This window comes from Botrytis byssoidea (genome assembly GCF_014898295.1).
Source record: "Botrytis byssoidea strain MUCL 94 chromosome Unknown BBYS_015, whole genome shotgun sequence".
In the NCBI taxonomy this organism is placed as follows: domain Eukaryota; kingdom Fungi; phylum Ascomycota; class Leotiomycetes; order Helotiales; family Sclerotiniaceae; genus Botrytis; species Botrytis byssoidea.
Window position 1 is genome coordinate 317,078 of NW_024065856.1, and position 21,546 is coordinate 338,623.

General features: G+C 43.5%; 10 protein-coding genes across 10 annotated transcripts; 6 read left to right on the forward strand and 4 right to left on the reverse strand.

The window, feature by feature from the left end:
• Positions 1–293: 293 nt before the first annotated feature.
• On the forward strand, positions 294–1,121 carry EAE97_007587 (uncharacterized protein; the record flags this gene model as incomplete). The annotated part of the gene is made up of 3 exons (XM_038878101.1): positions 294–381; positions 483–528; positions 578–1,121. 3 exons carry the CDS (start codon positions 294–296, stop codon positions 1,119–1,121), a joined length of 678 nt encoding a protein of 225 aa, XP_038730939.1.
• Positions 1,122–1,795: 674 nt separating this feature from the next.
• On the reverse strand, positions 1,796–3,259 carry EAE97_007588 (uncharacterized protein; the record flags this gene model as incomplete). The annotated part of the gene is made up of 1 exon (XM_038878102.1): positions 1,796–3,259. The coding sequence occupies one exon, from the start codon at positions 3,257–3,259 to the stop codon at positions 1,796–1,798; it is 1,464 nt and encodes a 487-aa protein (XP_038730940.1).
• A 332-nt stretch (positions 3,260–3,591) lies between these two features.
• EAE97_007589 (uncharacterized protein) lies at positions 3,592–4,725 on the forward strand (the record flags this gene model as incomplete). The annotated part of the gene is made up of 2 exons (XM_038878103.1): positions 3,592–4,021; positions 4,067–4,725. 2 exons carry the CDS (start codon positions 3,592–3,594, stop codon positions 4,699–4,701), a joined length of 1,065 nt encoding a protein of 354 aa, XP_038730941.1. The 3' UTR covers positions 4,702–4,725.
• A 297-nt stretch (positions 4,726–5,022) lies between these two features.
• On the reverse strand, positions 5,023–7,325 carry EAE97_007590 (uncharacterized protein; the record flags this gene model as incomplete). Its single annotated transcript, XM_038878104.1, has 9 exons — positions 5,023–5,480; positions 5,646–5,734; positions 5,796–6,165; positions 6,218–6,266; positions 6,324–6,360; positions 6,530–6,902; positions 6,962–6,986; positions 7,040–7,177; positions 7,233–7,325. The coding sequence occupies 9 exons, from the start codon at positions 7,323–7,325 to the stop codon at positions 5,023–5,025; spliced, it is 1,632 nt and encodes a 543-aa protein (XP_038730942.1).
• A 1,457-nt stretch (positions 7,326–8,782) lies between these two features.
• Positions 8,783–9,459, forward strand: EAE97_007591 (uncharacterized protein; the record flags this gene model as incomplete). Its single annotated transcript, XM_038878105.1, has 2 exons — positions 8,783–8,873; positions 8,972–9,459. 2 exons carry the CDS (start codon positions 8,783–8,785, stop codon positions 9,082–9,084), a joined length of 204 nt encoding a protein of 67 aa, XP_038730943.1. The 3' UTR covers positions 9,085–9,459.
• A 59-nt stretch (positions 9,460–9,518) lies between these two features.
• Positions 9,519–11,041, forward strand: EAE97_007592 (uncharacterized protein; the record flags this gene model as incomplete). The annotated part of the gene is made up of 3 exons (XM_038878106.1): positions 9,519–9,610; positions 9,666–9,739; positions 9,793–11,041. 3 exons carry the CDS (start codon positions 9,519–9,521, stop codon positions 10,929–10,931), a joined length of 1,305 nt encoding a protein of 434 aa, XP_038730944.1. The 3' UTR covers positions 10,932–11,041.
• Positions 11,042–11,634: 593 nt separating this feature from the next.
• On the forward strand, positions 11,635–12,506 carry EAE97_007593 (uncharacterized protein; the record flags this gene model as incomplete). The annotated part of the gene is made up of 2 exons (XM_038878107.1): positions 11,635–11,791; positions 11,851–12,506. 2 exons carry the CDS (start codon positions 11,635–11,637, stop codon positions 12,504–12,506), a joined length of 813 nt encoding a protein of 270 aa, XP_038730945.1.
• Positions 12,507–12,758: 252 nt separating this feature from the next.
• EAE97_007594 (uncharacterized protein) lies at positions 12,759–15,466 on the reverse strand. The gene is made up of 5 exons (XM_038878108.1): positions 14,847–15,466; positions 14,553–14,759; positions 13,982–14,368; positions 13,649–13,933; positions 12,759–13,596 (listed from the first exon to the last, which is right to left on the reverse strand). Exons 1-5 carry the CDS (start codon positions 15,147–15,149, stop codon positions 12,916–12,918), a joined length of 1,863 nt encoding a protein of 620 aa, XP_038730946.1. The 5' UTR covers positions 15,150–15,466; the 3' UTR covers positions 12,759–12,915.
• Positions 15,467–16,273: 807 nt separating this feature from the next.
• Positions 16,274–17,966, forward strand: EAE97_007595 (uncharacterized protein; the record flags this gene model as incomplete). The annotated part of the gene is made up of 5 exons (XM_038878109.1): positions 16,274–16,324; positions 16,461–16,860; positions 17,181–17,495; positions 17,615–17,710; positions 17,764–17,966. 5 exons carry the CDS (start codon positions 16,274–16,276, stop codon positions 17,964–17,966), a joined length of 1,065 nt encoding a protein of 354 aa, XP_038730947.1.
• Positions 17,967–18,397: 431 nt separating this feature from the next.
• EAE97_007596 (uncharacterized protein) lies at positions 18,398–20,172 on the reverse strand (the record flags this gene model as incomplete). Its single annotated transcript, XM_038878110.1, has 2 exons — positions 18,398–20,097; positions 20,127–20,172. 2 exons carry the CDS (start codon positions 20,170–20,172, stop codon positions 18,398–18,400), a joined length of 1,746 nt encoding a protein of 581 aa, XP_038730948.1.
• Positions 20,173–21,546: the final 1,374 nt, after the last annotated feature.

Sequence of the window (21,546 nt, forward strand, 5' to 3'; positions counted from 1 at the left end):
GACAGCATTGGGATATATTGTTATGTAAAGTGAATGTAAGTGTAGTGTCTTCGACTGAACATCAATTGCAGGTGTTGTTTGTGATTGAAGAGAGATGAGGTTAACCAGAAATATACTGCCATTGTTCACCGTTTAACTAGCGCCATAACTGGGGTCAAACCTTAAGCTCCTAGCTACTCTGGCCTTACGACGATTACGAGTATCTATCTGAGCATGCAGATGCAGGTGTTCATGATCAACACTTCAACAAATTCAACTTCTACGCTCTTTTGACAAAACATACCTCTTTCATCATGGAACAGAATGAATCTGCTGGGTCGTTGAGTTGGCGTCTCAGCTCACATCCTATTACTTTGTTGTGTTTCCTAGGATTTCGCATTTGTAGGTTTGCGCATTGCTTGATTTGAGCTTCGAGAGTCGTAGTCATACTGGATGGATTGTTGGATCTGCCATTTTGAATACATTACTAACTCCTCAAATAGCAAGTCTTCTAGTATACCTATTCGGAATGCTCTTCATTAAAAACTTGTATGTTTTCCGTCCCTAGATTCGTCAATTGACCCTCTAATTCAAATAGTGTCATGATCTTCATAATAACCATCCTGCTCCTCGCTGCCGATTTTTACTACCTAAAGAATATCGCTGGTCGTCGCCTCGTTGGATTGCGTTGGTGGAATGAAGTAGACCCTGCAACTGGTGATTCGCATTGGGTCTTTGAATCTTCGGATCCAAATACGAAAATCATAAACCCTACGGATAGCAGATTCTTCTGGCTTGCACTTTATTCGCAGCCATTGTTATGGGTCGGATTAGCCTTTGTGGCTATTTTTAGGTTTGAATTTATTTGGTTGACCTTAATCGGTAAGTTTTGCCTTCTGTTGCGGATTCCAGGCGGCCATGAGTACGGAATAAGGGTGAAAACAAGATGCTACACCGAGGGAATTGCTAATGAGTATGGTTGTGTAGTGATTGCATTGAGTTTGACAGTTACGAATACTTTGGCGTTCTCGAGATGTGATAAGTTTGGACAAGCATCGAATTTGGCGGGCAGTGCTATGTATTCCTCAGGAATTGCGGGAAATATCGCAAGCGCTACTATTGGAAGATTCTTCTCGAGATAAATATTCGAGATAAGCTAAGGGGAGCACGAAGATCCCCGAGAGGAGTTGTGGCAAGATATATGAGAACTCAGGGGTTATGATACCAAAGTGAATGAAGCCCGAGAATTTTGCTCCGTTCTTTTGACACAACGGGATTTGCCACGCGGTGCCTGCAGTCAATATTGTTATACAAGTGTTGTTAGGTGCGAATGTTGCAAGGGCGGCGTTCAAACATAGAGGCGTTAGTATCTAAAGGGCTTTCTTGTTCAAGGTGAACAAGAGCTAAATTATCACTAGCAAATTCTCGTACCAAATGAAATTCCATCAAAAGTAACACTTGCTCTTTTCCAAGTAATTCTGATGCAATGCTGCTGTTGGTACGAAGGGATGGAACAAGGGAATGGGGGAAACCTATGATCGATTTGCGCGTCTCTAGTGTATTAATCATCGCCTTTTTTCTTTTTTGAAAAAACTACCCCAAACAAGCGTTTAGCCAAACTATTTGACGATCACATTTTGTCCATACGTCTTGAACTTTACGAATTACGTTCAAATAGCGAAATATGCGATCTTGCATTGCCATTTAGATTACTCTAATAATCATTATTGCATCAAATGTCGAACATTCATTGCCTAGACTAATGCCTAAGGTACAAGCAGCAAGTCAGTCCCGGATTGTCCTACTATCGCACGGCCTACTGAGATGCGCGATTCAACCACATTTCCGTCAGCCGTATCATTTCCTCCAATACCTTGATTGTGCCATCATGCTTGATAGTGATCTGTGAAAACATAGACCGGGCCAGAGATGCACTTAACATCTTCTGTGCGTCTCCATCCCTAGCACTACTGTGACCTTTGAAAACAGCCGTCCAAGAATCCACCTTCATGACAATGTCACCAAGATTGTCAATTGCTGTCTTGTTCCAATCAGCTGTGCCTTGCACAAGGTTTTTAAGTCCCTCTTTCAACATCCGCACCCAAGCTTCCTTGTCCTGGACCGTTTGGATCGAGGGTCTTGGTGTAGTGTCTACTTGCTTGTGACGCTGGGCTACAAGCAATGCGGCGATCGCCACCTCTTCATTCGTCATTGTTCGCGCAACGCCCGGTGCTTGAATCTCATTCTCAATGATGAAACTCCCTTCGATTAGGAACCCCTTCAAGTCACGGTAGTCAACCGACAGTTCGGCTTCTCGCAGTCCTGCTCGCAAAGCATGGACAATCTCTTCGGTCAGTTGTATGTAAGGCCACACTCGTTTGATGGCAGATATGAAGTTCGAGGTGCAGGTCTGATCCCAAGTCGAACCCCTGTCTACAAAGGCATCTATTGTTTCACTCGATGGCATGTCTCTCTGATACATGTCCGTATATGATGAGCGTAACGTGTTAGAAATCAATCTCAAGATATCTTCCGGTGGTGGTCCCTCTAACGCCCCAAGCAAGACTAAGTGCTCTGCAAGGCTGTTTCTCAAACCCTCCTTTGGTCCGCATGCCAACTTGCTGGTATCCCTTGCTTTTTCTTCCATAACTGAGTGTTTTTTGACGTTTGCCATCCAGCTGACTTCCCTCCTGGCTTGAGAAGGACTATCGTCTCGGAATTCATCAAAGAAGAAGACCTTGCTCTGTGCTACCCTGTATGGCATGGGCAGTCCATCTTTCTCTTCTAGCAAGACATAAAGCTTTGCACCTTCCTCTGGCATCTCCTCGACAACCTTCACAACAACTCTGAATACAGGACTATGATCGAATTCCTCTAGACTGATTGGTATCTCTTTGCCTACTGGCATCCCTTTATTAGTTCCTTTGTCGGCCTCGATTATCGGGGCCTTGGTGATGTCAAATGCGCCTGTTTTTGAAAGATACAAGCCTACGACCAAGGCGCAGATTGTCCTATTATCTGACGGAAGCTCTTTTTCTCTCCGGTTCGATAATATGGACGGAATCGAGGGGCTCGATTTCAATCCAGTTTCGGAACCATTCAATCTTTTCTGTACTTTCTCGACTGCAATTGATGAGACAGGATGCGTCTGGATGTACTGGTATTCCTTTCTTTTCTCAAGCCCGTGCTTCAGCCCGTATCCAGAGAGAGTGATAGCGTATTCTTTTAATTGCTGGAAGTTGCTTACATTCGGCGCTCCTGCCGCTGAAGAAGATGCCATGGTAGATTGTTTGATAAGAATTAGATCGCGGCGTTGTTGCAGTGTCGTGCTTAACAAAAGAAATGGGTGTTTGATAGGTTTGGGATTTCAAACATTGAATTATCATTGAGGGAAACTTCCCATCTTTACCCCGTAGTGAAACTTAAGAAGATGATTTCACCTTTGAAAGTGAGAACATATTCATTTGAAAAAACTCCATATCACAAGATTCACTTTGTGACAGTTGGCTCCAGCTAGACCACATTTACAGTTTCTCTTCGACTTGTTTCTTTTACTTTACCACCCTTCTCGAAATCCTCAAGTTAATATTAGAGACGCGTTCCCAATACAATATGGAAAGAACTGTACAAGCCTATGAGGGGATGTTTGAGGAAGAGAAGGAGACACTGTTAAACGTTATACAATCCACCACAAGAGAAACGGAGGCAATCAGGATAGGAAATTTACCAGCGAAGGGCATCAAGTCTTGCAGAAAGAGAATACAGAATGAATCGGCTGCGATGATCGAGACGATTGACGGATATCTTGGACGCAATCCACCAGAAGACCCAAACGCCATAGAACACCCTGCAGAGGAATGGAAGCTGGCAAAGAAAATCTTAGAACTTCTCGAACTTCCCGAAGCCCAACAGCAGTCCAGAGATTTCAAATCAAAATTGACACATTTAATGCAAAAATTGATCGACATTCTACCTGCTACACCGGAGATCGATCGCGATGGGGGGATGTGGTCATGCGGTGAAAGTGTCACTGACGATCCATGTATGCATCTCCATTATTACTATGTTTACATACTAACATACTTAGATACTGACGAAGTTCTGGTGAACGAGCATGTGCCATCACAAGCAGAAGCTACGCTGATAGAAAGATCAGCACTGGCATCGCAGAAATGCACATACACAATTTCAGAAGACACCTACACGGAACTCGACTGGAGCGGAAAACCATCATTCTCTGACCGCTATCCGCGAACTGATGAGGAGAAACTACGCAAAATGACTCAAGAAATGCTGAGGCTGATTCATGGTACTGGTGGTGAGAGCGACGATGGAGACGTGTATAAGGAGGCGGTCGATGGCTCGCATAGACAGACATGTATAAATAGAAGAGGGCTGTGTGACGGAAAGCGCAACATGGATATGGACTCAACATATCGCAAACTTGCTGAGAACGAGGGGCTCGATGGGGTCAAATTGCAAACTGAATTTCAACAGGATGGATCATCCTCTTCCGTCAGGGATAATGATCGAGATATCGAGGACTTCATTGATAAGACTCACAGTGAAAATTCAAGCAAGGAGGCCGGGTTTGGAAAGAATTCTACGCTTGGGCATAGCAGACGAACCGAATTCCAAAATCACATTAAAGAAAGACGCATCGGGGGAAGAGCTTCGGAAAATCAAGCTGATTGGGATGACGCTTTGATGGGAGAGGAGTAGGTGAAGGGTATCTGAGGATGCCTTCATGAATCATATATAGCTCTAATGAGGAAACGAAGCTATTTACAGAAAACAAAACACTGGGTGATGGCATAATGCTTTTGACACTATGAAGATAGTATTTCGAACTTCTAGTCTTGTAAGCACACGAAAAGTTGGCGTATATGTGGAATTTCTTTGGACAAAGTCAACAAATGGAGAATCTATATTGTTTCACATATTGAAATTTCATTGCATATCCGTTTTTCCCTCGTGAAAACTGCCATTAAATCCCTTATTGTCCTGCCATTGCACAACTCATCACTTTATAACAATCTAGCATTAAAGTCTAGCCGTCTTACCCTCTTTATCTGCTTGCTCCCTCAACATCCTCTTCAAGATTTTCCCACTCGCATTCTTCGGAATAGCCTCTACAAATTTGACGCCCCCGGTCAATTCCTTATATCTCGCCAATCTCTCTCCACACCATTCTTTCACGTCTTTCTCCTCTAAACCCTTACTTTCCTCGCCAGGTCTCTTTACCACATAAGCTCTGGGCATTTCTCCATCTGCATCCGATCCCTTGACGCCAATAACAGCTGCGTCTACTATCAATGGGTGCGAGAGAAGCACAGACTCGATCTCTGGCGGTGCAACTTGGAAGCCTCTTACTTTTATTAGCTCCTTTTTGCGGTCTACTATGTACCATGTTTTGGTCTTTGAATCGCAGTATACTATGTCGCCGGTCTTGAAGAAGTTATCGGAGTCGAACGACAAACGGTTCGCAGTTTCATTTTCAACTGCAAAACGATTAATTTTTACACATCCATTTAGTCGTGAAAGCCTCCAATAGCCCGAATGCCAGTTTAGTAATAAAAAGGGGATGTATTGATATTGCTTGGAAGATCAATCTTATCAAGAACAATAATAAGCCCTACATTCTGACAAGGAAAACGGAGACTTACAGTAACCAGCGATGATAGTCGGACCACGTACACAAAGCTCACCGCGGACGTCATAAGCTGTTATGTCATTGCCATCATCGTCGATAATTCTAGTTGATGATTCTATATCAGCATTTGATATTGAAGTAGGAAAGTGGCAGAAAAGCATACTTCGCATCAATATTTGGTAGCATTCTCCCAACACTACCCGTTGTGTCGTCCTCCCAGAACCAGAACTGCGCACAGATACAAGTTGTCTCTGTCATTCCAAAAGCCTGAGTAAGTGTTGCTCCCGGAGCACATAACTGTTTCAATTTCTCTTGGGACTCTTTCCCCATGGGTGCTGCTCCGACCCCCGCGTGTTTAATGGACCTCAATTTATCTCCCGCGACACCGGACATGATGATTGCAATTGCAATGGGTGGGACTACCATTATTTCATTTATCTGGTATTTCTCTGCAATATTGAGATAGGGGATAAGCTCGAAGCGACGCATTACGACAGAAACATGTCCACCTTTCAGGGCGGTTGTATGAGCAACTGTTTCCTGCTTTAGTGACTCTCTATTAAGAATTCAACAATGGCTACAAACCTGGGACACAGGCTACATGAAACATCGGTAGTGCTATTATTCGACGAATCTGAAATGACTTTGTTAGTTTCTAAAACTTGTGATGAATGGAGCTAAGAGCGCATACAACATACGACCTCGGTGCTTGTTCATAAGCAAGAACACTGTTAAAGACCACTAAATTAGTATTGCCTATCAACGGTAGGTTTTGGATGAAGGTGAGCAACAAAGGTTACATCAGGAGATAGAAACAACGAATTTCATGACTGGGGCTTATAATATGGGGACAGAAGTAGGTGACAAACACGGCAACTTTGTGAACCGTTTACGTACTGCTGCGCAACTAAATTGAAATGGGACAACGCCGCTGCTTTCGGTGGCCCTGTAGTTCCACTACTAAATAACCTAGCAGCAGTTGTCATCCTACTTGTCTCTTCATTGTCAAATCTTACCCAGTCTTCCTCGCCATGCTTCATCAAATCTTTAAAAGATTTGAAAGAATCGGGAACCGTCTGTCCAAGGACATCAAAGATCCAAATATTTGAAGACTGAATATTACATTCTTTGGCAGCGGTTAGAACATTCGTAAGAATCTCAGGCTCTGCGATAAGAAACTTTGCTCGCGAAGTCTTGATATGATGAGTTAATTCGTGAGAAGTATATGACGGATTTGTGCCCGTGAATACTCCACCCGCTGCTATAATACCTACGTTTATATGATGTGAGTAATAGTAAAAGCGATGGCTTGACACAAGATTGGATTACCTAGAAAGATCATGGAATAATAGATCTGCGTTTGTATGGTTAGAGACTTTCAAAAGTAGACGAACTCAAACTTCTTACATCGTTAAACGAATGTAAGCACACACAGTCACCCCTTTTCAAGCCAGCAGCATGAAATCCCGCGACTAATCGAAGGATGATGATTCGGGCTTGGCTTGCAGATATGGATCGAGAGGGATCTGCCGCATCGATATATATCTACAGATATATCAGTATATGACAATCTCAACCAAGTTACAGGAGGGTATATTACCACAGCATCTTGATCATAGGGAACATTATCAAATATCCATGACAAGATATCTTTTGTAGGTATATCCACCGTCTTCTCAGCTAGAAATACCATTTTGACGTTTGAGTATTGTTGTTTTTAGTTGATTTCGAGTTACACAGAAGATAAACTAATAAAATTTGGCAAGAAGAAGTCAAGAAATCATCGAGTAGATATTGTCAAGCACTATCAACTATTGTACTACAACTCGTGATGGTTTAGTGAGTGAGATGCGTTGAAGATCGAGCATCACGGCTTTAAGTTGTGATAGTTCTAGCCGACTCTGTTTAGCGGCCGAGTAGTTCCTAGTTGGGGAAAGCACTTGTCTCGGGGAAGCACTTGTCTCCTATCAATCTTTGGACTACAAAAATTATCTCATCACTATCCCTGAATTGTCTCATTTGATTCGAGTCCAACAATAGCTATGAAGTATGTTATATTGGCTTCCAAACCAATACTTATATACATCAAATAAGGATTTGGTAACAATACATTCTTATTTTGATGAAAACCACATCAAAAAATGTTAAAGTAACAAGCACGTTTCCCGAATAAGGGAGCCGACTATTAGACCGTCAAAAGTTGGGGTCCTATTTTGGTAGGGCTGGCTATGCGCCCCGCGGACGGCGGTACATAACGCCCAAGGGCGATCGCCATGCAGTCATACTCTACACCGATGTCCGAAGATGATTGAATCGGAAACTCCATCGATAAGGTGAAGATTCCAAATGCCCATATATGTAATACCTATCAAAAGGGGGTTTTCGGCTGTTCAATATAAAGTATCCTAATGGCAAACCTTATTTTTAACATTCCATAACAGCCACCTACCTACCTAGGTCTTTGAAGTTGATATCTGAAGTTGATATCATCGCTTATTTCAATATTTAAGATATATTTAGATGTCCATGATGCTTTTCGAGTCACTTAATGCAGAGTATTTCACCAAGAAATTGGCATTAAGGATTGACAACGAAGATATGAAGCTATCGAGTGTCCAAGTTAGTGACAATGAGAATTTGAGGCTCATTTTCATTAACTTTTCTTGGTCTGGTAGGTAGGTAGACTTAAGTCATTCGGAAAATAGTAGCTAGCGTATTCATAAAGGGTTCAATTGCTTTCAAGCAAGTGTCAAAACTTCCCGTCTGTTGCATATCTTAGCTCAGGATGAAAAACAGGGAAATCATAGTTTACTCAGTCAAATAACTTGATATGAAGATAATGAAACAATGGCCCAAAGTTTGTTTGTTGTTTTCTGGAGTTCAAAGCGGCTGAGAATTGCAAAGCCCCATTCATCTCTTGTGCCAAGCCAGCAAACAGGTTTTGAGGAACCAAAGAGGTCATCGGCATCATCTACTGCCAGCCACATCGTGTGAACAATCTGGATATATTTATCATGAGCAATACCCCGATATCAAATCTCAACCACAACATTCCACAAATTAAAACACAAGCAATATTTTCATCTTATTTATCAGCCACTGCCCATACAACAAACCAAGTCACATACTCATACCGCATTATTCGCAACTATGCCTTTGTTCTGGTCTAAAGGAATTGGAGGCAGAAGATTCGGTGCAAACATTACTGCAGATAGACATGGTGTCAGAAAACCTGTCTGGCGTATGCGTCTTTGCGGACTCAACTGCTTTCGTTGAACAGCAGTAAGTTTTATTATATCTCCACTATTATCAGGAAGAGACATTCTAACAGGATATCAGTTCAAAGCACCTTTACAACGCGTCTTGCAATTAGTAACGAGAAACGATACCATGAATTTCTTTGGGAGACGACACAGGGATGGAATGAGAGACAAATTTTGAGCTCGATGTGACGGAAAGGCGTTAACCTAGCGAATGGATTTCGGATATCACATGAATTTTCTACAATCAAGTAGTCCGTTTCAAGATTGCAATATGGCAATTAGTTTTTATGATGGGATGAGGACTAGCATTTAGCGAATAATATCATATCGTCACTTCAATATAAGGGAGCCGACAACTTGTATAACGAGTGAAGTGAAGTGAAGTGAAGTGAAGAGTCCTCCAGCTCCGTAGTATGTGTGGCTCATATGGGTTAGAAAGAATGCCCTCGAGGTGCCCCATATACTAGCGCTATGCTATCTCGAGGCTATCTCTACCTGATCCACCATCTTCTTATCTAAGTCACGTGTCGGCAGATAGTGAAATTATTTTCTAGTTTGTGACGGCATTACTTTTCTTTTCAATTATCTGGTTCAAGGCAATATATATTCCGAAATACAATGTTATGCAACGTCTCGCATCTTTTGTCATGACATCAATTCCCAAGAAAGTTCCTATTCCTAGGAAGGGAGTAGACTATAGAGGCAAGGTTGTACTGTGAGTCAAATGTGTGGCAATGCTAGGTACGAATTAAATTAACACTACCGAATAGTGCTCCTATGGTTAGGTCCGGCGAACTTCCTTCACGGTTACTTGCTCTCCACTATGGAGCAGATTTAGTCTGGGGTATGAGATTCTACGCTCGTGCTAGATGGCCACATAAACTGACAAACTTATAGGCCCTGAAACGGTCGATCGATCCATGATTGGGACGACACGCAAAGTTAACAGCCGTCTTAATACAATCGATTTTACTCGAATTCCATCCCAAGGCCATAAGGAGAAGAATGCAAACCTAAACGAGAGTCTCATCTTTCGCCTACATCCAGAACTTGAAGGCAAAAAACTCATATTTCAAATCGGCACATCCGACCCAGAACGAGCAGTACAATGTGCACGTATAGTGGCCGCAGACGTGGCAGGCATCGACGTAAATGCAGGATGTCCGAAACCCTTCAGTACAAGCGGCGGTATGGGGGCAGCTCTCTTGCAGACCCCAGATAAATTATGCGCCATTCTCGAAGCTCTAGTCAAGGAAATCGTGCCGGAATTCGAAATTGGAATCAGTGTAAAAATCCGATTACTGGAAACCCCCGAAAAAACTGAGGCTTTGGTACGTAAGCTTTGCGCTACAGGAATTACAGGACTCACTATTCATTGCCGAACTACACCAATGCGCCCAAGAGAAAGAGCGATTCGAGAGCAACTTAAAATGATTGCAGATATCTGTCGGGATAGTGGCGTCGCTTGTTTGATGAATGGAGATGTGGAAAATAGAGATCAAGCATTGAAATTGGCCGAAGAGTACGGTACAAATGGCGGGATGATCGCTGTGGCTGCCGAAGCAAATTCAAGTTGTTTCAGAAGTGAAGCCGACGGTGGTCTAGCGCCCTGGGAGGAGGTGGTCCACCAATACATGAAATTTTGCCTGGATACAGAGAACAGATTCGGAAATACGAAGTATCTTTTGAACCACCTGATACCTGGAAAGGAACCAGTCTATAGAGCTGTTCAGCAGTCTAAGAATTACCAACAACTATGCGAGCATTTAAATCATCAAGCTTTGCTTGAGCAGGCAATCGACGTGGATGAGAAGATTGGTATTTCTGATAAGCAGGTCGAGGAGCATAAATTAAAGCAAGCGCAAGCAAAGGCGGAGGCAAAAGCAGCAAAGAAAAAGAGAAAGAATACTGAGGATGATGGGGGAGAGCAAAAGAAGAGTCGAGGTCTTGAGGATCCAGCCGATCCTTCATCTTTGGGAGAAGCGGAAAATGCACCCCTTACTGAACTCAAGCCAGAGATGGCCATCAGTGCCTGAGACTAGTTTGACGCATAGAACCAAGCATATATTTGGGTTATAAATGAATCTGGGGAGCATTGCGACACTTTGATCTATCTAAGTGATGCCGGAAACGGAAAAAAGGGGGGGGGGGGGGGCGTTCTGGGTCTGACCGAGAAGTTATACGCATTTACATGGAGTTTCACGCGCTTGTGTGCCTAGGTGAAGCATATATACAAATTACACTGTCATATAGGAGTCTACAAGCAATTATTATTTCCGAATAACACACAAACTAGATACTTGCAGATGTTCAAGAATTGCAATGTCATCGTGAATCCCAATTCCGTTTTCTATGTAGCCATGCAGCTTGCTTGAAAAACAATATAAGCCATGCCTTCGCAGACAATAATCGTGAAATTTACCAAAAGTAACGCCACGACATTTTGCACTGATCTGCATCTTTATTCCACGGCCGAGTATCTAGTGTGCCTACTAGCGGTCCGGATACACTATTATACCGAGCACTAGTATCAGAGAGGACAAAATGGCTTGTCTAGATTCTAGCTAGCAAGTTAGCGGCAGACGTCATACTTGGAACCTTGATGAAGGCGCCTACATGTATAGCTTGATGAAGTCCTTCACGCAATATAGGAATTTTCCTTGCTCACGTCTTCTCTTACCACCTTGATCTTTTAATTTCCTTTTCGCACGCTTTCTATATATCAGCAATTTGAAAACCATGTCTACAAATGTCGGAATGTCCTCCTGCTGTCTGTCGGGCAAAGTGCACGAAGGTACACCCACAGGAAGGGTCGAAGTAATCAACGATCTCTCCACCTATATTGCGGAGCCCCAAGACGGCTCGAAAGCCAAGACAATCATATTTCTCGTCGACAGTACGTGCATCCACAGACACCCCATTTTTTATCCCCACCCCCACTAACCCCTCCACCAGTCTTCGGCTACGAATTCAAAAACGTCCGTCTCCTAGCAGACAACTACGCCAAAGCCGGTTTCTACGTCTACATCCCCGATGTCCACCAAGGAAACAGCATTCCGCTTTCCTTTCTCCAGAGCGTCGAGCCGCCTCTCCAAGTCCGGGAGCAGCAATCGCTTTTGGAGAAAACCAAAGCCACCGGCGTGGTGGCCACCACGCTGCCGCCCTGGCTCGTCAGACATCGCGAGGGAATCACCAGACCACTCATTTCCTCCTTCATCGCACATATTCGCAATATTCCCGGTACGGGAAAGGTCGGCGCGTTGGGATTTTGCTGGGGAGGACGCTATGCGATATTGGCTGCGCACGGAGAGGTTGATGCGGCGGTGGCGTGTCACCCGTCGCTAGTTTCTGTGCCGGCGGATTTCGAGAGCGTGACGAAACCGTTGAGTTTGGCGGTGGGGGATCAGGATAGTTTGTTGGATCGGGGGACGGTCGGGCAGATCCAGGATCTGATGGCGAAGAAGACGGAGTTGCCGCATGAGTTGAGGATTTACGAGGGCCAGATTCATGGGTTTGCGTTGAGGAGTGATTGGGGTTCGGAGAAGGATAAGAAGGCTATGGATGATAGTGAGGAGCAGGGCATAGAGTGGTTTAATAAGTATCTTGCGTAGTGCAAGCCGACTTCATGGTATTCACGGTCGGAGTATCGAGAGATTGCTATCGGGGATTTAATGTACATATACTATTTTAATAAGAAACGAAGACTTTTGCATCCAAAAGACAACTTTGATCAATCATATATTACCTTCGGTAGGTACGTGTGTTACGGGTGCTAGCCAACATTGATGTTAGAATCGTTAGAATCATTAGTATTAATAATATACAAGCCTATTAATCAATTACTCAGTCTATTCAGAACATTCAGAATTTTAATCTTGATGTGAATTTAGTTCATCTACGAATACCCCCATTCTCTTCCTATTTAGCTATACCATAATTTATACAGAGATCCAGTTCGGTGGCCAATGCCCCGTACCATACAAAAGAACGGAGTTTAAAAGACTCAGACTACTTCCACTTCTAAGAATTTGGCACGCCATTCGTAACACTCCCATATGGCTCTGCGGGATAATCACCAAAGCAAGCATACTCATACTGAGCATCCTTTGTCGATTTACTCTGCACGTCCAAAAACGTATCCAACTCGCACCATCCATCCAATCTATCAGCTCCACACTCTGGGAAACTGAGCCCCAAAGGTAGCGTTCTCTGATTGAGGATAAAATGTACATACGTAGTTTCCTTGCCATCTACGTATGTCCTATCTGCTGCTAAAGGTTTTGGTGTCTTGATAATCTCTATATCTAATCTTGCGCCAAAGGGTTCCATGTGCGAAACGGTCAGATTGTGCGGGCCAGGGTGATGGGTAGCTGGCAGTGCTTCGGCGAATTGTGTGAAGCCGAAAGCAGTGAGAATAGACATTATGTTTGTGTCGTGGGAGAAATCAAAGTAGATGGATTGGTTCAGGGGAAAGGTAGCGGTGTTATTGTCCAAGGTAGTATTGATTTGGGAGCCGGAGTAACCAAGGGTATGGTTTTGAAGACGGGCGACTACTTCTTGGACGTAGCCGATTCCAACAGCGCGACCAGTAGGAGAAGCGAAGGAACTTCCGCCCGCAAAGTAAAGGTCAATTGCGTATTCGAAGCCGACCCATTCTTCATAGGTGAATAGATTGCAGAAGGCACTGTAGCCATATGCCACCTATATCATGTTAGACCGTTGGGATTAGATATAAATAGAAACATATACTCACAGTCTCATATGGGCACATAGTTTGTGCTGCGTAGGTATCTACGACAGTCCAGTTGAACTCTGGTGAGACCATGGACTGGAAACGAGCGGTGGCATTCTGTAGATACGTAGCTACCCATTGGTTTGTAGCATTGTTTCCTCCAGCACTTCTATAATTGTTTGCATTGGGGCAATTATCGTAACCTGCCAAGCTGTTATTGTAGCCAGTCGATTCAATAATGACTTCAATAGTGACGTTATTTGTCCATTCGAGACCAAAGAATCCAGCCATGAAGTATTCAGCGCTCTGCCATCCATTAGTGACATATTAGAAATTGCGGAAGTGACAACCAACCTTGAGCATTCGATCTTGAGTGGTAGTTCGAGCGATAATTTTGCTGTGAGGGTTGTATAATTGAGCATATTTATAATAGTGCAAAATACCACTGTCATACAGTTCTTGTCTTCCACGAGGGACAAGAATCTCATAACCTAATTCGTACTTCCAGTCATTCAAAAACGATAGAGCCCCAGTGGCATCTATTTTCCCCGTGTAGTTTGCGACCTTTTCACCAAAGGTTGCAACATTACTTCCGGAAGTGGGATAACGTGCTCCATGGCGTGAAAGCATCTGGGAGTTGTCAGCATATATGATATTGCTGTATGATTCAGAAACATGTTGTCGAAGCTTTTGGTGGACATAAAAGAGCTTGAACAATGGTTGGTTCTCAATGTTCCGAAGCTTTTAAATGTACATAAAGAGTTTGAATAATGGTTAAAACCTCCCTGTAGTCTCTGAACGATGAGTGTACATGTCTCAACTGAGATTTATTATACACATAATTCCACAAGGAACTCATTGCACTCAAGTAAACTTGATATCAGATTGATAACGACGTGAATCCTCAAACATCTGAAATTCTTACCTGAAGTTGAGCAATCTTAGCTCCAGGTGGCAATGGATACTCTGCAACGCCAAATCCAGATGGATTGGGCAAGTAAGGGGTGAGCTGTCCCATAAGCTGGAAGATACTTTCATTTCGACCTTGGCCTACAATCGGCTGGGCAGTCTCGAGAGGAGTGTTTGGCACGAAAGTCACAGTTGGTGCAAACGAGACTGGATCTGTCTGGGCCTAAATCAAACAGCAAATTAATTTTGAATTCATAGAGATTTCACAGAAGTCTAAAGCCAGGCGGGTTGATCCTTTTCTTTTACTTACTAGAAAAGGAGCTCTACCCGTCGCTGTTGGTCCAGCCCAAAGTTCTGGAGTCGTCTGAAAATACTGTGGAACATCGTTTGTAGAACTTGAACATGGTTGTTTCTCAGGAAGCAAGGCTGAGGCCGTCACACCGGTGAGGGACAATAAAAGGATTTGATCCAAGAGCATAATGTACGACGCGTATAAGAAAGCGCAAATGACGAGAAAGAGTGCAATCTTCCGAAACCTCTCTGTATGATGAGATTTCGAGCTTCCCAGATACTTGGAGCTCGGGAAGCTTGCCCTCCCTTTATATCGCGGCATAGCTTCTATCAAAGCTACCACGTGCGATGCTGTGCAGTCCTATTAGTTCATCAATTGTGATATTGACCTTGTGAGTGCTTTATCAGTAAGCGTTATCGAAGCAGGTACGGGGATGTTAGTGCATTAGTGAAGAGGGGGGAAAGTATATCTTCCTGTTGTATCGTTGTAGGTTACCGTTGTACTTTTTTGGATTGTTGTTGGATGGGATTGGAAGGGGTAAATGTACGAAAATGCACGGTGATGTTGTTAATAAAATGATAGTGGCTGGGAAGACCACGACAACGATATAAGATGATTTGTGATAGTCACTGCTACCTACATGTACATATGAAGCATCACGACTATTTACTCGTACAACCTACCTAGGTATTTGAAAGATTGATATAAGATATACCAGGTAACCCTCGATCGATACAGAGGTACCTACTAGGTATATCCCATCTCGAGACCCTACAATACCTACTTATTAGGTAGTATTAGTAGGTATCTTATCTACCCATAAATAAGGTTACGATGCCATACAACAAAATAAACAAAAGTCTCTCATTCTCTCCAACTCTATTAACACGAGCCTTTGAATTCAAATGTATATACTAGGTATAGTTATATAATTTTAATCCATTTCTAACTGTGCAGTCATAATGTCACCCTATTCGTAGGAGAAAAATCAGACCAGAATTCCCATTGTTCTATTCCAATCCACAGAATTCAAAGCTTGAAAAGTCTTATTTATACCTGAAGACTATCCAAAGATATGTTTAATTTGCTAACTACCTAACTGTTATAATGTTATTCACAATTGATTTATTATAGAACTTATTAGAGCAATCAATTTTGGCCTCTTTCTCTCCTACAGATAGTCAGCTACCTTCCTATATATCTCATTATTCATCACAAAAGCATTTTCTTTACAATTCGTCAGGTATCACCAGCCAGTTGTATAATGACGTAAATGCGGATTCGAGTAGTCAAATTTGACACATCCACCCGTCAATTGCCACAATTTTTGTACATCAGGAAGGTAGTACCTTAGAACTTAATTGCTCACCCGGTGTATCATTTACAAACACATAATAAATCAAACATATTCCCTAGCTTTGACACACTGAATCACCCGTATCAAAATGGCATTCGAAGGAGTTCCGGAAAAGATGCTTGCAGCACAAGTCGTGGAAGTAAGTATTTCTTTTTCAAAAATGCACTGTGGATCTGTGATACTCTTATAAAAAGAGATCATTCGGATGATGATAAAATCGAGGATGTATTCGTCTAGATACAAGAGATAGTAGGTTAGGTTAACACATCATTCAGTTCAATCAACCCTACAAGATCCACTCCATCCCTACTCCCCGCGGTCCCCTCCACGAACACGATATCCTCGTACGTGTGGCTGCGGCATCCCTCTGTCACACAGATGGCATGGTATTAGAAGGCGTACTGGGTACGACCCTTCCGTGTACCGCCTCGCATGAAGGAGCCGGCACCGTTGTCGCGATAGGCTCTAGCGTGTCAGGCTTCAAGCCAGGAGATCGCATCCTATGTAGCTTGACATACCATCGTTGTGGCGTCTGTACTGATTGCACTGGGCCCGAGCATGAACAGCAGTATTGCGCTCATAGCGGAGGGTATCTGGGCGTTCTCAGAAATGGCTCATTTGCCGAGTATGAGGTTGTAGATGGAACGGAGTGCAATTTGTTACCGGATAATTTGAGTTTTGAATCGGCAGCTCCATTGGCTTGTGCTGGAATCACTATTTGTAAGTCCCCGTCTCATGTTATGATTCACGGGCTATCCAATAGTCCGGATTGCGGTCCAACAATGTAAAGTTTTGAATGTTTCAAAGCAGTTAAAAACCCGAAAATGGTTCATGGTTCCAATCGAATTCAAATATCTTACATGATTTGAATGTTCCAATTGGTTTAGGGATTTGATAATCTTATATTGTTGGACTGCAGTCCATACTACTGGATACCCTGGAACTTCAACTTCTGAATTCAAAATTATGCAATACTAAAACATGTGCAAAACCAGGGAGCGGTCTCGCGAAAACGGGCTTGAAATCGGGAGAATGGATAGCAATAGTAGGAGCGGGTGGAGGTCTAGGTCATTTGGGGGTGCAGTTTGCCAAAGCGCTAGGTCTTAAGGTCATTGCTATTGATGCTAGAGACGAAGCATTACAACTTGCTAAAGACTGTGGCGCCGATGTGCTGGTAGATGCACGTCAAGATAAAAACAAAGTTATTGAAGATGTCGAGAGGGTCACGGGCGGCCATCGTGCAAACTCGACTCTCAACGTTAGTGATCATGAAAGCGCTGCAGCAACAGCGGTCGCGGTTACAAAGAGGCGTAAGTCGTTCTCCACTCTAAAATATGCCTAACAATATCATGACGTTGATGAGGATGAGCTTCTTTCTACTCCAACAATTTAAAGGAAAAGGTTGCTGACCCCAAGTCCGCCAAAATAGACGGAACGATGATTCAGATTGCTCAGCCTGAGAAAATTAGCGTCCCATTTGAAGATGTGATTTTTCGGGATATCAGAATCCATGGGAGTCTTGTTGGTAAGTTGATGTGGTCCCTGGCCCCCACAATCATTATCTGACCAGGAGTGTAGGATCCCAAGGCGAAGCACAAAAAATGCTAGAATTAGTATCAAAACACAACATTAAAATTCAAACAAACCCATTTAAAGGCTTGGGAGAGATTCCCAAGGCAGTGGAGCTCGCTCACTCAGGCAGAATGAAAGGAAAACCTGTCATCATAGTGGATGACGAGGCCATTGAAAGAGAGAAAAAATCGGGACTGCAAATGATATGAGCAGGGGTTTGAGAGATCCCTCCCTCGCTGTCATCTTTCGCCCCGAGTACTCGTAGAGAGATATGATAATGGGTCTGATACAATGCCTAAGGAATTTGGAGACTTTGAGGGGGTAATAAATAATATTTCTGTAGCGCTATCTTGAAGTGCACTAAAACAATCTGAAAAATATAGATAGCACATCTCAGCACCTCTACAGTATCCCCTTCTAGGCTAGTAAGGATGTTTTCTAAACATTATACGCCAAATGGTATCTGGTATGAAACAATATTTCAACATTCCCAAAAAAAATACAGTAAAAGAATTCTGCAAATAGAACATGAATCTGACGGTACCTGACCATGAGATGATATACACGAAGATAAGAAAATAACAAACAATAAATTCTAACCTTCCACTTTCGACCATGAGTCAATCTTGTCTGGCAAGCTTTACTTCATGGCGCGTTTTCCACGTCGATCGTTGGAGCTAGCAGATCTGCCGGACCGCTTTCCCAATGTTGAACGAGTTGAGGAACCTCGTCTAGTTCTCAGAGAAGAACTAGGTACTCCGAGAGACGACGGGCCAGCTACGGCATACGACGAAGCGCTTGGTCCAACACTATAGGGAGAGCTAAAGTTGGTAGAAACAGCGCTTGCAGCCGGCATGGCTGACGAAACAGAAACTAGGGGAAGCCCATAATTTACCCTGAGCTTCGAAATGAGCTGTCCCAATCTGTTCACATAAAGGCGTCTTGGAGAAACGAATGCGACACTACTAAGGTCGGCGCGAAGACGATCTAAGCGATTAACAAAATCACCTGCGGCAACGACATTCCCAGGCAAATATTCGAGCGCATCAACGATAAAGTCGCTTCTATCTGGAATGTTCTCAGATTGTGGACCAAGTAAGTTCAGGTAGAGGTTTCGATTCGTCAACTGTTCTCCATGAGGTCTGTTGCGCCGAAAGGAATAATTAGAGTATACGTCGACATTGCGCGAGCGAATAGCCTCCAGCATTCGGATCAATATTTCTGCTGCTTGTAACTGATTGATCCTGTTCATGCCGACTCTCCATCTCAGATTGTCCCTCATTGAATCACTAATGTGTATGAGAGCTTGGGCACACCATGGTACATTGTGTTCAAAATCAACATTGTCGAATGGCGTCATTGCATCCCAATTCGAAAGGTTGCCAGAAGCTGCATAATCATCTAGTTGTCGGAGTGATTCGTTGAATTTGTCCTCCATCTTGTGTAGATACAAAATATCGCGGCGCTCTCTGGGGATGTGTTGTTCAAAACGATGAAAGACGACGTCATCTTGAGTCAGTAATTTGGCCAGAGTTGCTTCCAGGTTATAGGGAACAAGGACGGCGTCGTTGTGCACAGCGAAATCAAAGATATCTCGGTACTCGTCGGCAACTGCTTGTGGATGAAAAAATGATAACATATCCCTGACGTCAGCCTCCCTCTCGCGGGTTTTTGTACTTGTCCTTGGTCTCTCATTCTTAAGCGACCATTGAGGGGCTGGAAAAAGATAAGGTTCGTCTGAGAAATCCCATCCAAGGTCGTCACATACATTGGACATGCCACGCTCGTTAAGGCGTTCGTAACAGTCATCGCCGGCGTCTATGCCCATTGCCGACTTTAGCCTGGCAATGTGGAAGCAAAGCTCTTTTCCGCACGAGCACTTCTCTTCTCCTCCTTCCCTTAATGAGCCAATTCGAATACTGCGGGTTTCAACCTCCGCCACACCAACCTGAAAAGCGAAGTATGGACTCAGTTGCTCTCTTGACTGTCTCCTTGATCGTACCAATCTACAATGATCGACAGCGAGCACAGTGTGTAGGGGCTCATCGTCAGAATCTTCATCCTCCGAGAAGACGACAAATTCCTGGGATCCTCTCTCTCTGCCCTGATTATGTTCTTCATCGCCGTCGTCATTATCAGGGTATCCTGAATGGTTGCTATCGCTATCAGAATCTCCATCACCAGAAGTAACTTCTCTTCTCAAGGGTTCATGGGAGTAGATCTGACCACTACGTGTTGCATGCATGGTCTTGCTGATATAAAGGTCGCTGAAATTTGGAAGCGGGGACGACATGAAGGTAAATACGCGTAGGATATCAATTTGTGAATCCCATGATGATGCTGATGACTTTGTGACTTATATATCTTACGAACTTGTGCATTCTCCTTTCTTCTACCTATAAACTTTTTCGTCATTTTGTTAGTATGCAGAGGATTAGAAGCAATGGATGCTCAGCCTTTGGAATAGTAACAAAATTTGGTATCATTAGTAGGTCAAAAATGCGGTCGCATGGGCCCTTTTAGAGGTCGGCTGGGTAGGAGGACAAGGCATTCATATGAATAAGATGTATGATGTACGATGTAGAGACTTGTTGGCACATTATTACTTTACCATTTTGGTAATAGTTTGCGATGCACCTAGCACAATCAAGCAGATGTATGGAGTCAAGCCACAATAGTCGCTTGCGGCGTTAAATTTTGGTTGGACGATACTGGATGGTCTCGACATGGTGTTATTGGGATTGGAAAGATGGGATGGCGGAGAAATTCCAAAAGCACGGACGGAGAGACCAAGTGACGGAGAGCCATACAGAACCCCGAAACAACAGAACAGCCGGATAGATTACATACGATAAGCGACCAGTCTCGAGCCAGTATACACAAGTATCTAGGTAGTAACTAAGAGGTGGACCAGGCTGACATTCGAGCTGATTGAAACATTCAACCAATTAAATTTATGAAATTCCTTCAAAAGATCTATAGATGAGGTATCTATATTCAGTGCTGGAGGACCGTAAGGCTCACTCCTTCAATCCTCGATTCATCCAATTCCCCCTTCATCATTAATTCGCCTACTATTTGCCATCGTTATGCCACCGTTTATGCTAATTGCAACAATCATTACCGCAAAAGGAGTGAAGAATGAAATAAGTGGTCATGGAAATAACTCAACGTTCATTATGGATCGCCCCGGGGTCGACTATCAACTGCAGTAGGGGGATTGAGGATTGCGGGATTGTGGCCTTGAGTTGGACGCTGGGCACTCATCACTACTCAATTATCAATGGTCAACATTACGACGAAAGAAATGAAAAGTATGACACTTAAGCACTCAAGAAACTTTCGGAGTTGGTGCATTGCAGTAGTGTATTAGGCCACTCTCTTCACCACCCCGTATTGTTTCCAATCGAAGTTAGAAGTTTCAACCTAAAAAAGAAACAAACGCGTTCTTCCTGCATGTTCGGGCACTCTTCCGCATCATTTGAATGTCAAGTGACAAAATGAAGGTGGTAAGGATATTACTATGTTCGTGGCGCAGCGCGGCAAGTGGGCCACAAAATTCATTTCTCATCCACATCTTCGCATGGCAGCAAATCTTAAACTAGCATGTCAACTCTCGACGCATTCAAATTTCCAGGAACTTCTATAGGTCTTTCGGTTATGATACGGTACTGATGTAACCTGTAAGATTTTGGAAGTTACCAAACTGCCGGTACCAAATCATTCAGCTTGTGATATTTCTACCAATCATACAATCATCGCGAGCATGGCATTTGGAGGCATCAGTGG

What these genes read in the sequence shown, in the direction of transcription:
- EAE97_007594 (XM_038878108.1), bottom strand. Translation starts at nt 15,149, where the DNA reads ATGCCGCGATATAAAGGGAGGGCAAGCTTCCCGAGCTCCAAGTATCTG. An exon ending in CTCAAGATCGAATGCTCAAG is followed by an intron (nt 13,934 to 13,981) that starts GTTGGTTGTCAC and finishes AATGGATGGCAG; the next exon opens with AGCGCTGAATACTTCATGGC. An exon ending in CTATGTGCCCATATGAGACT is followed by an intron (nt 13,597 to 13,648) that starts GTGAGTATATGT and finishes AACATGATATAG; the next exon opens with GTGGCATATGGCTACAGTGC.